Source organism: Ochotona curzoniae, unplaced genomic scaffold (assembly GCF_017591425.1).
Source record: "Ochotona curzoniae isolate NIBS_2020 unplaced genomic scaffold, NIBS_Ocur_1.0 contig_2404, whole genome shotgun sequence".
NCBI lineage: Eukaryota > Metazoa > Chordata > Mammalia > Lagomorpha > Ochotonidae > Ochotona > Ochotona curzoniae.
In genome coordinates this window covers 5518327-5533354 of record NW_024465451.1, presented here as the reverse complement: position 1 = coordinate 5533354, position 15028 = coordinate 5518327, and the positions used below count along the sequence as shown (strand labels likewise).

The window sequence follows — 15028 nt, the reverse complement described above, 5'->3', positions numbered from 1 at the left end:
ATTTTAAATTAGTTGCAAAAATGTAGGTGTTTCTTTCCATCCTATACCCTTTACATTACGTAGTCACTTTGTTTTGAAAATAATACTACTAATAACCTCCCCAGTATCTTCTGGCCCTGTTTTATTTGGACTTCGCCCTAACTCCTTGAGTCCTAAGGAATTACCTCTGAGTCATGTACCAAAAAAAGAGTTGTCTTTGACAACCTGCCAGCATTATGATTTCTTATGAATTTCCCATAATCTACATTGAGGCATATAAAGGGACAGAAGATTTGCCTTGCATTTACATACGGTTTCAGTACTCGGAAACTTGCCTCAGGAACATTTCTTGAGTGCCAACATATCTATTTATCCCTAATTCAGACATCAAAGATCTACATTTTACCTACTTTAATAAATATGCTCTACTTTAATAAATATGCTTTTAACCTATCCTCTATTGAAATATTTTCTTATTCCTTCTACCATCTTTTTAGTAGCACCTATCCTCATATCCATCCAACTTCTTTGGCTTGACCACCAATGCTACTTTGATACATTTATCTGGTTGTGGGTAGCATGCAATTCTTGCAGAATTCTGCATCGGTCTGCCTCATGCATCACCTATTTCTATTCTTTTATCTCCTTACTGTAAAACAGAGATTTTAAATAGGTTTTGCCTCCCAGCAGATATCTGGCAATGTCTGGAGACATTCAAGGGTTGCTACTGGAATCTAGCAGGTAGAAGCAAAACACGTTACTAAACATATTGCTATGCACAGTGCAGTCCTCACAACATTGACCCAAAATGCAACGGTGCCATAGTTGAGAAATCCTGCTCAATGAAATCTGAAGGAAAAAATTTATCTTCCACATGAATTGAACATTCTCAAGTCCCTCAACAAACAGGAAAGGGCAATATTTCTCCTCATCAAATGTCATTTCAGAGAAAAGCTACTTTAGAGTATATTTACATCTCATGAATTAATGTTCCCTTTACAAAATATAAATAATCACTGAACTGCTGCCACTGTGCATTCACCTCTTCTACATTTTAAAATGATAACAGATTATGACAGAACTTTTTTTGGTCCCTACCACCATTCATGTATAAATTAATGACTTCAGAACTTTACAGTGAGAGGATCTCTCTGACTTTTACCTCCAGAGCAACCTTAAACTAGCAGAGCTTTATCCTTCGCTTTGATTACAGATACCATACTGGAATCATGTCATTACTCATAAAGCTTCCTTTATCTTCAGCCAACTAATCCAATGAAATGGTTTTATAATCAGTTAATCCTTCCAAAGATAATCTATCCATTAACCATTCCTATAACACAATACTTCAGTAACAGTAACTACAAATGGCTATTTTCCCTTTCAGAACTCACACCACATCCCCATAAATTACCAAACAACTAAAACTGTACCAATCTCAAATCTTCTAGCCTCTTCACTATAACAGGCATGGTAGCATTCAGGAACAAAGATGACTGAAAAATACTAATTGCTACTCAGGAAAGGTTTCATTTGTTTCTTTATAAAGAATTTCAACATACTTCAAATTGCCTCAATCTCCTCTAACAACCCCTTATCACCTCGTCAAGAAACTAACTCACTTTCAAGCAGTCCCTCTCTCAAATGAATAATTCAACATGTGGAACAAACAAAACAAAACAAAACAAAAAACAAAAACAAAAAAGCAGAAGGAAAAAGGTGAGATGTTTACTTGAGCATTGTCAGGTTCATCTTTAATTTTGTCTAGTAGTCCCTGCTGTGGTGCCATTGCTTTGTCATACTCATCATCCAAAGGTTCTTCTTTAATTCTAACATTTGATGCAAAGGAATTCCCCAGTTCCGAACCAATGGATTCTTTATTGGCAAATGGATAGCTGGAATCCTAAAACACAATATAAAGGATTAATAAATATTCAGTTTTAAAATGATTCCTCTTCAGGTTTAACACCCAAAGAAAAGTTCATCAGAAATGAAGAACTTGTTGGATATTCATCAGAGGCCCTATACCTAAAAGTAATTGTGTTATAGATCTAAATAGCAACTGTAAGCAAAGAATCTAAGAAACTGAGGCTTCTCAGAATGGCTCCAAAGATGTTTTTACCCAAACAATTCAGTAAACGAAAAAAGGTAACAGAAACGATAACCAGTGCATCGGTGCTTTTATCTAACACATACTTGAGTTTAGAAAGTGACATAAAGAAAACTTTGACACTTGCCACAGTTACAGTATTCTACATATACACTGAAAACTTACCCTAAAGTTTGTTTCTGGGGTTTGTGGTAAATGAGTATGTAATGTTTCTTCAACTTGATTAGCTATTGAAAGAAAAAAACAAACAAACAAACACATGTATATGAATAACAAATCTTAAAAGAACGAACTAAAAAGCTATTGTTTGATCAACACCTCTCTTTTTCAAAAAATGATGCTTATTAGAGTGAACTGGGTCCTAAAACAATGACTAAAAGCAATTCCACTCAAAGTTGTGCATAATCTGCCCTAACTAACTTACAGCCTTACCTCACCACTCTTTCCCTGGTCAAACATAAACTGGCTACTTTATTCACTATTCTCTGAGAATTATTTTTTTCTTCCTCATTTGTGCTAATTCTTTTCCAATTCTCTTCTGTCTAATCTTTAGTTTTCCATCATCTGTTCAGTTCACAACATACTTCCCCTCATTAAAGTTGTCCCTGATCAACAAGGTTAAAAAAACCTCGCACAAGAATCCCTAAAATATACTTTATAGGGTATTTAAAAGAAATCTTCCTATACTGTCTTATGATAAACTTACCTACCACTGTCTTCAGCTACAACAAGCCACTAAACTTCCACTACATGACATGTCTTGTTTCTTCCACTGGATATTATATATTCTGTGAAAAAGGATTCCCAAAATTTTAAATATCCCCTATAGGGATACTGAATATAATCAATTATATTTATCAAAAAAAATTAGTATATTCTTGTTCAGTCTTGTTCAATATGAATACTCAAAACAGTGCTTTTTTTTTTTTAAACTCTAGTGGTTTGCTCTTTCTATCATGTATTTCCTAGCACTGTCATAAGCAGTATTGGGAATGATATAGTATACTGTCTTTGCTTCACATTTATTCTAAGATTTAAATTTTCACTGCACCGGGTTAGGTTCTAAGAATACAAAGATGAGTAATACATAATCTGACCCTCAAGAATTACCTACACTAGTAGGTAAGGTAAAACAAATAGCAAAGTATAATATTGGAAAAGTACAACAAATAATAAGGTATGAATAAAATTCTACGGGACTATTCTAGATAAGGAGACAATTCATTTTTGACATAGAACAGTTAGAGATGACTACAAAGTAGAAGAGGTTCATGAGTTAGGTACTGTTGGGGTAAAAAATACGTCTACAGGCACAAATACAGAGAGAAAATGACGCACAGGCAAATGAAACAGCTGGCGGAAAAGAAAGTGCAGAAGAAAACTCGTGATATATTCAAGAAAGAAACTGGAGCTCAAGTAGAGAGATCACTGGGCAAAGAAGCTCAAAAAGAGCCTCAAGAAATTTCTAAACTGAAAAAAAAAAATTAAAGCCCAACCTCCTAATTTGGACTAATTGGTGGGACAGCAATTTGAATTAGTGCTTACAGCACAAAGAAGTTAAATCCAACCTCAGGTCCAATGTTCAACCAAAGAAAATGAACAGGTGATTCGAGTATCTTGCCTTCTCATCAAAATATTGCAACCAGGGGAGGGAGAAATGAGGTTTAGAGCTATGTTTCAACCATTTATACCATTATCAAAAGTTACTGGGAGACATTCAGTCACTCTGCAAAGAACAAGGATAAAAGAAAAATGACAAGCTTACAATGAATTTAACTGTCCATACGACATGTAAACAACAGAAGTAATAAAACTACATTAGCTACATCATTTTCAGTATTTGTTACTGTTTTGCATTCTATTTGAACAGTAATTACCTGCTTTATCAAAAAAACTGCTTTTGAACCTTGAATCCAAATCTTTATGGGGCTTATCCAACCGTTTTTCACGTTCAAGGAAAGTTATGTCTCTATTTTTCTCCTTTCCAGAGAAAGTCTCTTTGCTGTTTTCTCTTACTAGACTAAAATCTTTCTGTATTGATTTAAAAACAGAAACCTGATCAAACTGTTTTGGAAAGTCTTTTTTTAATTTATTTGTTATTTGAATCTCATTTTCATTGTCTGATTCATGCTGTGTGACTCTTCTCTCTACTTCCAAGCTATCATCAGTATGAATTGAAGAAACAAGATTGTCCTTTGAACTAAAATCCTGTTCATCCTCATTGTCACTACCAACGACTGGAATTCCTGCAAGATCCCCAGAGTTCAAAAAATAATCATCTTCATCCAGCAATGAATTTTCAGATCCTGTTTGATTCGGCATTCCATAAGACATGCTGTCAAGGGTAGGAGTTAAGCTGTGGTCTATATCTTCAGACATTTCTGTATCCATGATACCACCACCTTGAAAAGTAAAATACTGTTTAGACAAATGATAGTGCTAAAGATGACCACAATTATAAGGTCTGTCTGGTACTTAACATATTCTCCTTCACAAACAAAATATAGATAATATAATACAGTATTCATTTAACATACTGATAAATATCTGATAGATATATCTATTCCGGCCAATTAAGAAAATGAGGAGCCAAAATTGAAAAAAACTATTTGAGATTATAAAAGAAAGCAATACGATATGGAGAAAAGAATACCAACTACGGAACCAAAGCATATCTGTGTGGAAATCCCAGCATGATCCAAAAAGCTGTGTGATTCCAAGAAGGAAACTTGCAGAGTCTATCTAGAAAACAGCATAATACTCACCTTGGGATTAGTACGTGGTGAGTGACACATAGAGTGATGGTATGAGTAAAGGGTCTACTGCACAGGACAGACAGAGAGAATATACACGTGATCATTACGGTTACTGATTGAAACACAGATCTCTCATGAGTCCCAACTTGTCTGAACCAACACTAATAAAAAACTAATGTAGCTAATATTTATAATGGTAAACATTTACACAATAAAGTAAAATTTATCTAGCCTAGAATTTTTGAAAAATCTGCATACCACTATGAATTGTACTAAAGTATCTCCAATTCCAAAATAAAGCAACAACAACAAAATCCGCAACCAAAGAATGCCTAGAAATTAAGATACCAACAATACCATTTCAGAGTGCTTGCTTTCCAATGCTGTCCTGTGGCTCCTAATTCCTACTTCCAGCTAATGCAGGGCCTGGCTCAAGTAACTGGGTTCCTGCCACCCACCCGTGAGTCCCAGACTGATATTTCGTTATCCAGCTTCAGCTCAACTGGTCCAGCCCCAGCTTTGGAAAATGAACCAATGGAAGCTTGTTCATTCTCTGGCTGGCTTTCTCACAAGTAAATTAGAAAATACAAATTACAGTTTTTTTCTTCCTAGCTCTATATTGTCCTCATTCACCCTTTCTTTGTAACTTTGGAGGGAAAAAACTCTGTACTAGGATACTTGTGCCCCTGCTCCCAACTTCTCACTGGAACTACCCTCATTAATATCATCAGCAACCTTCTAACGGTCAAATCCAAGCAATTTCTCATGTGGTATATCCCTCCAGAATAAAAGTCCTTTGGTTTCTTGGAGGTGAACCTCTTACTTTCTATCTGGTCCACATTTATTTTACACTCTTCTCCCTTGGTTCATGGATTCAGGATAGCTTCTCTCAAGGGCTCTAGTTCTCTCACTTCCTATACTCAGAATGAGATACTTCACTGACATAGCTTTGATTTTTGCAATTAACACCTTAACACACTTTGACTAGACCTTTCTTCCAGTTTGGATGTTTATATTCAACTGGCTCTTACATGTGTCCTAAATACTTTCAACTTAGTGTCTCTGAAATCTAAGCATATACTTCCTCTACTTGCATTTTCCTAACACAATTAACAGATTCCCCAACCCAGTGATTTCCCAAAATAGATGGTTCACAAGGAAGCAAACTGGAATTTATGAAAACAAAGTGAAGCAAGACTGACAATATATATTAGCGGCACTTGTAGCACTGTTTTTATTGGTTCCTGAAATCCAGGTGAACACTTCATGTGGTTGATGGTTCAATCCATTCCTGAATTTCTAAGTGAAAAACATTCCCCACTGAGTTGATATGAGCTGAATTATCTGTAACCAAATCCTGAGAGCACAAATGAAAGCTTTCCTCAAGCTTCCCTACACACAGGCACCAGAGTTCTCAGAATCATAAATGATCCTGTTGAAGGCCTTCAGTAGCTCCCCACTACTAAAAGCATTTATTCACTCAGCACATATTCATTACGGAATCACTTCTGTAAGTAATATATGGGTCTGAGAGATAAAATTATATGAAAGAAACCAAGGAGACTCCCTCCACACAAAGCTAAAAGAATAAAGCAAAATTAAGAAACATGTAATGATGAATAAATAAAAATAATTTGAATCTATAACAACACCAAAAAAGGGCAGAGGTAAGACAATCTTATTTCTCAACAGAAAACTGTTAACCAACGTAAAGAAAATAAAATTTAGAAAATCATTCTTTCATTCTTCTGAAAGTAATGATTCAAACGGACAGTAAAACAGAGTCTAGAAATCTCAGACAACACATTCTGAGGGACTTACAGGTGATGAGACATTTGTCATCTAAAACTAGCTTCCACATAACATACCACACACAAGTATGGAGGTATGGGGGAAGACAGTGATATTATATACATGCACTGTACTGGTCTATCACTATTTTCCCACTCATTGAAAATTCTAATAGGAGGGTCCGGCGACGTGGCCTAGTGGCTAAAGTCCTTGCCTTGAATGCACCAGGAATCCATATGGGTGTCAGTTCTAATCCCAGAAGCCTCACTTCCCATCCAGCTCCCTGCTTGTGGCCTGGGAAAGCAGTCAAAGATGGCTCCTAAGCCTTGGGACCCTGCAACTGTGTGGGAGACCTAGAGCAAGTTCCTGGCTCCTGGCTTCGCACTGGCGCAACACCAGATATGGCGGTCACTTAGAGAATGAATCATCGGATGAATGATCTTCCTCGATCTTCCTCTCTGTCTCTCCTTCTTTCTGTATATCTGACTTTCCAATAAAAATAAAATAAATCTTTAAAAAAGAAATTATAACAGGAAATTAGGGTGAAAACGCAAGAAGTATCAAAATGTGACAGTACATAAGCATGCACAAGCACACATGCACACACACACACATACAAATCCACCTACTATAAGCAACTAAACATCAGTAAAACAGCCTTTTCCTTCTCGACATTTTATCCAAATAGTTATCACAAAGCATTGGTTCTGTTTCAGGAATGAAATATATTATATGAAGGAAGTCAATACTGAAAAAGTAATAATGCAACAATTTCAACATCTCTATTTCAAATTCAGGACACAATACTGGGGGAAAAGGCTAGCCACGTGGAAAAAATGGATCCCTAATTCACACCAAAATACTACATTATATCTAAATCAGACACAAAAAAGTAAAAGCAATATTAAAGATCCCATGAAATAATTATATTTAAGTCATGCAGCAAAGCTTTCCAATGGTAACACAAAATCTAGAAGTTCAGTTTACTGTATGAAAATACGGAACATGAAATATGACCATAAAATGAAAGCATAAAGCAAATAAAAAAAGTAGCAATATTTTATAGCACTCCATGTCTCACAAAGGCTAACTTCTAATATATAAGACTCAGTTCAATCAGTGTACATCCAAACAAACATACAAATAAAAGCAAAGAACTAGAGCAAACATTTCAGAGCAAGACAAATACTATCTGTCATATGACAAAGGCAAAAATAATAATGCAATGAAATACCATGCTGACAAACGGGTAATGACATTAAATTCTGATAACTGTCTCGTAGCACTGTTGCAGACCCAAAGTGGCAAGCCACCAGTCAAAAAACTGTGTAAGGTATATGATGAGATTAAATGGGGCGGACATCATAACAAAGCAGTGAAGTTCTTGGGCCCTGCATTCACATAGAAAAAAGGGGGAAAAAAGCAGCAGCAGCTCCTGGCCCATAGCTTTAGCTGGATCTAGCTGAGGTAGGAATTTGAGGAGTGAACCAACAGATGAAGATGGGCTCTCCATCTCTCCTGCCACCCTCTCAAATAAATAAAGAAATAGACACTACATATAGGTGACAATGTCTGAAATATTTACTATAATATTTATCTATCTGGCTAGTAAGAGAAAACATTTGTTAACCCAGCATATAACCATTACTGGGTAGGGGGCCCAGCATGAAAGCCTAACAGCTAAAGTCCTCGCCTTGCAAGCACTGGGATCCCATATGGGCTCCGGGTCTAATCCCAGCAGCTCCACTTCCCATCCAGCTCCCTGCTTGTGGTGTGGGAAAGCAGTCGAGGACGGCCCAAAGCCTGGGGACCCTGCACCTGCATGGAAGACCTGGAAGAGGTTCTGGGCTCCTGGCTTCAGATTGGCTCAGCTTCAGCTGTTGCAGCTGCTTGAGAAGTGAATCAGTGGACGAAGAAGCTTCCTCTCTATAGATCTGATTTTGCAATAAAAATAAATTTAACAAAAAAAGATTAAATCTACAGGTAAAATGATTAAAATGTGGACTGTTGATTCAGATATATATGTGCGTATATACATAAATTTGCTATTTATTTAATTTTTGAGATTTATTTATTTAAGATTTATTTTTATTGCAAAGTCAGATACACAGAAAAGAGAGACAGAGAGAGTATCTTTCGTCCATTGATTCACTCCCTAAGTGACCGCCACACCCGCTGCTACACCGATCCAAAGATTGGAGGCAGGAGCTCTGCCAGGTCTCCCACATGGGTGCAGGGTTCCACGGCACTGCGCTGTCCTCAACTGCTTCCCGAAACCCCAAGCAGGGAGCTGGATGGGAAGCAGGGCTGCTGTGATTAGAAGCAGCACCCATATGGGAATCCCTGCATATTCAAGGCAAGGACTTTAGCTACCAGGCCACCATGTCGGGCCCAAGTACTAGTTATGTTTTTAACGAAACCAAATTTTTTTCTCATCAAAAGAAATAGCTTTGTTTCTCAGAATCTAACATCTACATCCTAACACAGCACTATGATCAGTTTTCGAAATGTAAGTATAAATTTCTATTGCAATCCATCAAGTGTGGGCTGGATAGTGGGGTCAGTCAGGTTGGGCCAAGCTGCGACACCCATTAATGTGCACAAGAGCCAAATGGATGCGGGAGGTGCTGGACCAGTCTGCTGCACATACCAGCATGCATAGGAACTGGGTCTGGGGGCAGGTGGTGACTTGGGGGGCTCACTCCAACTTGGCTGCAGTTCTCATTGGGGTGAGAGAGGACTGAGTATGTGGTGGGCAGGATCAAGCCAGGTCACAGCATCCGTCAGTTTGTGTATGAGACGCAGCTGGAGACCGAACTAGTCCAACAACTGCAACCACCAGTGTGTGTGTAGCCTGATGTGGGTGACAGACTGAGTTGGGTTTGGGGTCACCTCTGGTGAGGTTTCTTTGGGGACCTCCCTAACTGGCCACTAAATGGAAATCTCCAACCAAGGGACAAATCTGACAGAGGAGTATATGTGTCAGAGCTAGGCCTCCTTGGTTGCTGAAGCCTGTGCAGTGGATGGGATGCCAACGTGCACATGACAAGGCCTGCAGAAGACATCTAGTTCCAAGAAGGGCAGAACAAACCGAACAGCTCTCCAGGCCAAGCATTGACAGCAAGTATATGAACAAATCAAAACTAAGGTGGACTATGTCAGTCAATGGACCTTGGAAGGACTTCCTCATCCTTGCAGCATGAAATCAACAGCATTTCAAAATTATCGAAACCAATTAAGCAGTATCCTCAGAATACACTCCACATCAGGGACCCTGGGAAGACATCAAGTGCCCATCCCCCATTCACAGGTACTGACGCTGGGTGTGACTTCTCCCCTTCTGTTCCCCTTACCCAGACACAGGAAGAAGAAAATCTGAAAACAGTGGTCTCCTCCAGCTTCCCTTATTTCTTGACCCTTCCTACCATAATCAGTGAACACACGGGCACTATGTAATTTTCAAATTATCACCAAAAATAAAAATTTTTTAAAAGGGGGAATGGACGGAAACAGGAAGACAGGAGCTACTACAACACAAGGAAGAACTAGTGGCAACGGGCAAGGTAATAAAGTAGACACACAGAAAATAGATTCAGCTATAATTTGAAGGCAAAGGCTTTTACAAATGAGATAGAAAAGAAGACATCAAAAAAGGAAACTAACATGGAATTGCAAAAGAGGCAACAGGGAAGAGGTTAACAAATATTTCAGTAAGGAAGAAGTAATCAACCATAATGGATGCTGTTAATATGGCTGATAAAACAAAGGTTGGGTATTTCTCAATACTGACAAAATTATCAATGATAATGAATACGCAAGTGGGTAGTTCCAGTAAAGACTGAAAACAGAGAACTGAAGAACCAAAACTTCAGCTAAAATTTCAAATAAATGTTGCTGTAAATCAATATGAGTTGAAACTAAACTAAGATCAGGAGTCAACAGAAGTTTGGAGCTGTGTGATTTTTCTTCAGGATTTTTAAAGATGGAGAATATCACACTTCCAAAATAAGATCCAATAAACAAGGAGTAACGGGTTCAGAAGGAAAATCTCTGTGCGATAGAGGCTATATGATTAGTAAAATGCAAGCAGGCTGTTAAGATTTCTACGAAAGAAGAAATACTTAAATAAAATAATTGTTCAATGATGAGAATTTCATTATGCCAGGTAAAGTCAGCTTTTACTCTTTGCCCTTCTCATACTTAGTCGTGGTTTTCATGGTTGTACTGATACTATATAATGCTCAAGTGTAATTTCATCTTAAGATAGAATCACCAACTAAAAATCTACCATATAACATAAGCACACATTGTTGAAGGAGCCATCCTCATTTCTGGCACATAGATTCTGGTACACATTTTTGTTTTTAATCAAAGTTAAATTTCCACAAATAAAATATCAACTTTAATTTTGACTCTAGAAATCAAGAGTTCTCTAACAATTCCCTGAGGCTGTTATTTTTTCTCTCAGATTAAAGAAAACATACGTGAAAACAAGCAACACATAAAATCTGCTGATCCTGGTTCATTTACAGTTTAAATTTGCACAGTGTTTTGTCATACCAGTATTTCTAATAGAAGACTTAAGTGTTATTTTAGTCTATAAAATACAATTTCCCAAATAAGAAAAGCTGAAAGTCGGAAATCATTAAAAATAAAACATATATGCTTTAAACACATATTTTCACTTCAGACATACGAAAGAACAGTTTACAATCACCTTGCAATTATTCAATTGTAACTATTCTAAGTTCTTTCTTGCACAAATCACAACTACAAAGCCATATTCATGACTCAAACTTGATTTCTCTGAAGTAAAATAAGCAAAGATATCTGCATATTAATGTTTTAGTAAATTGTCCAGCCTTTATAAAGCTCTTGAATTCACAGAAGCAACAGCTCACTTATTGTAATAAAATTTCATTAATGTAAAAACGGTACAATTACAATGACATAATTACAATCAAGTAGTGCTAGAATAAACGTCATTGAGAACAACCAAACATGAGCCTTGGCAAGCACGCAGCCCTGTGGGGTTGCATCTGAACAACCAGCTCCCCTCAGAAGCCAAGCTTGTGGTCTACCTGTGACAGAGCCTGACTCTCACCAGAGAACACTCACCTGAGGAAGAAACCGGAGTTCCTACTTAGAATCCTATGTTGAAAAAGAAGCTTAGCTATGAATAAGTAATTAATCAAGAGAAAATGTTCTCAAAAACTAGGATAATACCTAGAACACAGCACTTGAGTCTTCTTTAAAACTATGGGCATTAACATATTAGTAGTGGGTTCTGAGCAAGAATTTTTAAATCGAACTAAATAAAAAGTGCTTCATATGGAATGGCAAGTATGGAACTACTGTGATAGCTTAGCATCTTCCTCGCTATCTTTCTTCCCTGTATAGCTAACTTTTCAATAAAAAATAGATAAAGGGGCCCGGCAGCATAGCCTAGCAGCTAAAGTCTTCACCTTGAACGTGCCGGGATCCCATATGGGCACTGGTTCTAGTCCCAGCAACTCCACTTCCTATCCAGCTCCCTGCCTGTAGCCTGGGAAAACAGTAAAGGACAGCCCAAAGCCTTAAGAATCTGTGCCCATGCGGGAGACTTAGAAGAAGCTCCGAGCTTCTGGTTTTGGTTCAGCTCAGCTCCAGCCACTATGACCATGGGGAATGAACTAGCAGATGGAAGATCTTTCTGTCTTTCCTTCACTCTGTAAATCTGCTTTTCCAATAAAAATAAATAAATGGGATCCTTGTGGATGCAAGGCAAGGATTCAGCCATTAGGACAGCATGCTAAGCCCCAAAAGAAAATAAATTTTAAATATAAAGAAATATATGACTAAACAAACAAGCCAACATATTTATAAGTTGGACCTTTACACAACAGTTTCATGACCAGACCTATTAGTTATCTGTGCATGGTTCACACAGTACACTCAGCATGTGCTAGAGAAATACACCAAGTAGTTAAAACCAACTAAGCAACTGTCTATATATAGAACTACTTCTCAGTTAAGTACAAAATTTATAACCCACATACTGTACATTAGGAACTAATTATCATACAGATCATTAGACATTTTACTTCCTTAAAGACACACACACACATTTAGAATCATCCTCCCCTGCTGTCCCAGGCCATAAGGAAGGAGGTGGATTGGAAGTGGACTAGCTGGGATTAGAATCAGCACCCCAGTGAGATCTCGGCACTGCAGGCAGGGGAGTAGCCCGATACACTACCACGCCAGCCAGAGGCAAACTGCTTCCAGCCATGGTGGAAATACTTACCCAAAAATAAGCATTAAATTGCAGATAACTAACAAAACAAACTTTATAAAACTCTTCTCAAAATATATACTAGCAACAGTCTGAGAAAAAAGAGAAGTGAGCCTTAAATTCAGCTTGGGTTTCAGTCTGGAAACATTTAGCAACCCTGTAAATTCAGAAGAAACTAATCTTCCTAGGTTGAGCAAAGGGACAAACTTGAGAATGCTACCGCAATTAATTTAATACTGCAGGACAGGTTACAAGAGGAGAGACCAACAGAAAAACAAGTGCCAGAAAGTCTTGAACTAAACAGTCATTTCCACATGCAAAGGGTGAAGCTGCAAGGGTGGGCCCCAAACAACTCTCAGGCAGCAGGGTGACAAACTACTGATGTCCCACCAGGATTAAAAACACTTCTGAATTCTGAGTAACCCGAGGGACGAGATCTTAAAATTTAAGCTGCAAGGCAATCAGATAATGGGACACCATCTAATACCAATACAAAACAAAATAGTGAGACTAATAGCATGAACATAAGCCCATTAAAAACAGAGGGGGTTACAAGACTGCAGGTTAAGCTGCTGCCTGGGATAACCCATATCAGAATGCCAGTTCGAGTTCTGGTTGTTCCATTTACAATTCACCTTCCTTTAAAGAAACCAGGAAGGCAGATGACAATCTAAGAACTTGAGCCCCTATCACCCATTTGGAAGACCAAAATGAAGTACCTGGCTATTGACTTTTGCCTGGACAAGATGTGAATATCAAAGCCAGTTAGGAAATGAACCAATGACTGTGTCTCTGTGACACTACATTTGAAATAATTTAACAGTATGTGTATGAGCATAAACATATATTTTAAAGAGCCACAAAAGGAGGCCAGCGTATTGGCTCAACTGGCTAATCTACCTCCAAGGGCTGGAGTCACGTATGGGCACCAGTTACTCCAGCTACTCCACTTTTGATGTGCTTCCTGCTTATGGCCTGGGGAAGCAGTGGAAGATGGCCCAATGCTTGGGCTCCTGCACCCAAGCGCAAGATCCAGAGGCTCAGGCTTCTGGTTTCAAACTGGCTCAGTTCTAAAGGCTGTTGCTCCCATTTGAAGAGTGATCTAGAGGACAGAAGATCTCTCTCCTCTGTAACTCCACCTTTCAGAAAAATGAAAATCTTTTTTATTTTTTAATCTATCTCTAAAAAAGGAAAGAAACCCTATCAAACTACAAGGACTAAAACTACAGATCCTGGAGGTATTACTCATTAAGACCAAGGATAAACTAACTCTACAGTGAAGTCAACCCCAGAACTGCCCTCATGAACTTCAACCAATTTCAATTTAATCTAAAGCAAACCTACCACATGTAAGAACAAAATATAGGTTCCAATTCAAGGAAGAAAAAATATAAAAACCATAAATTTCTAAGGATGAAAAATAGAAACTAAACTTTTTCTTAAAAAAAAAATGAGAAAGAAAAAGGAACCCCCCCCCAAGAACGCAAAACTACAATATCTGAAATATATGTTCACTAAATGGATTAACACAGTATTAAAGTAACAGTGAGAAAGTTGAAAAGAGCAACATAACCTAATCAGAATAATGTTGAAAAACCATGAGGAAGGCATAACTAACAATGCTTTGGGTCATCCTCTACCGCTTTCCCAGGCCACAAGCAGGGAGCTGGATGGGAAGCTGGGCTAATTTAAACCCGGCACCCATATGGGATCCCAGTGTGTGCAAGGCAAGGACTCCAACTGTTAGGCTACTGCGCCAGATCCAAAATAAATATTTTTAAATGTTGAACTTAAAAATGTTGAAAGAAGAGGCAGTATTGTAGCAGAGTGGGATAAGGATGGCTTGAAAGGCTGGCATCCCAAATCACAGTGCTAATTCACCCCAGCTACTAGGCTGATCAAGTCACCTAGTAACGTACTTGGGCAGGCACAAGGAATGGACCAATTAGACCCTGATACCCTGTGAGAGAACAGAATCTTGGACTTTAACTTCAGAATTAGCTATTGCAGTCCCCTAGGAAGTGAAATAGCAGATAGAAGGCAGTGGTCTTTCACTTGCTCAATTTCTCAGATAGATAAACAAGATATTTAAATCTTTTTTTTTAATTGTTATTAACA

The 15028-nt window shown here is 38.0% G+C and overlaps 1 protein-coding gene across 2 annotated transcripts in view; it reads right to left on the bottom strand.

The window, feature by feature from the left end:
- ZMYM4 (zinc finger MYM-type containing 4) overlaps positions 1-15028 on the bottom strand; it is a 132418-nt gene that overhangs the window by 75284 nt on the left and 42106 nt on the right. For both annotated transcript variants that reach the window (XM_040974189.1, XM_040974190.1), the window contains exons 3-5: positions 3967-4491; positions 2255-2316; positions 1712-1882 (exon numbers count right to left, since the gene is read on the bottom strand). In XM_040974189.1, coding sequence (XP_040830123.1) covers positions 1712-1882; positions 2255-2316; positions 3967-4491 — 758 coding nt within the window. The remainder of the gene's footprint in view (positions 1-1711; positions 1883-2254; positions 2317-3966; positions 4492-15028) is intronic.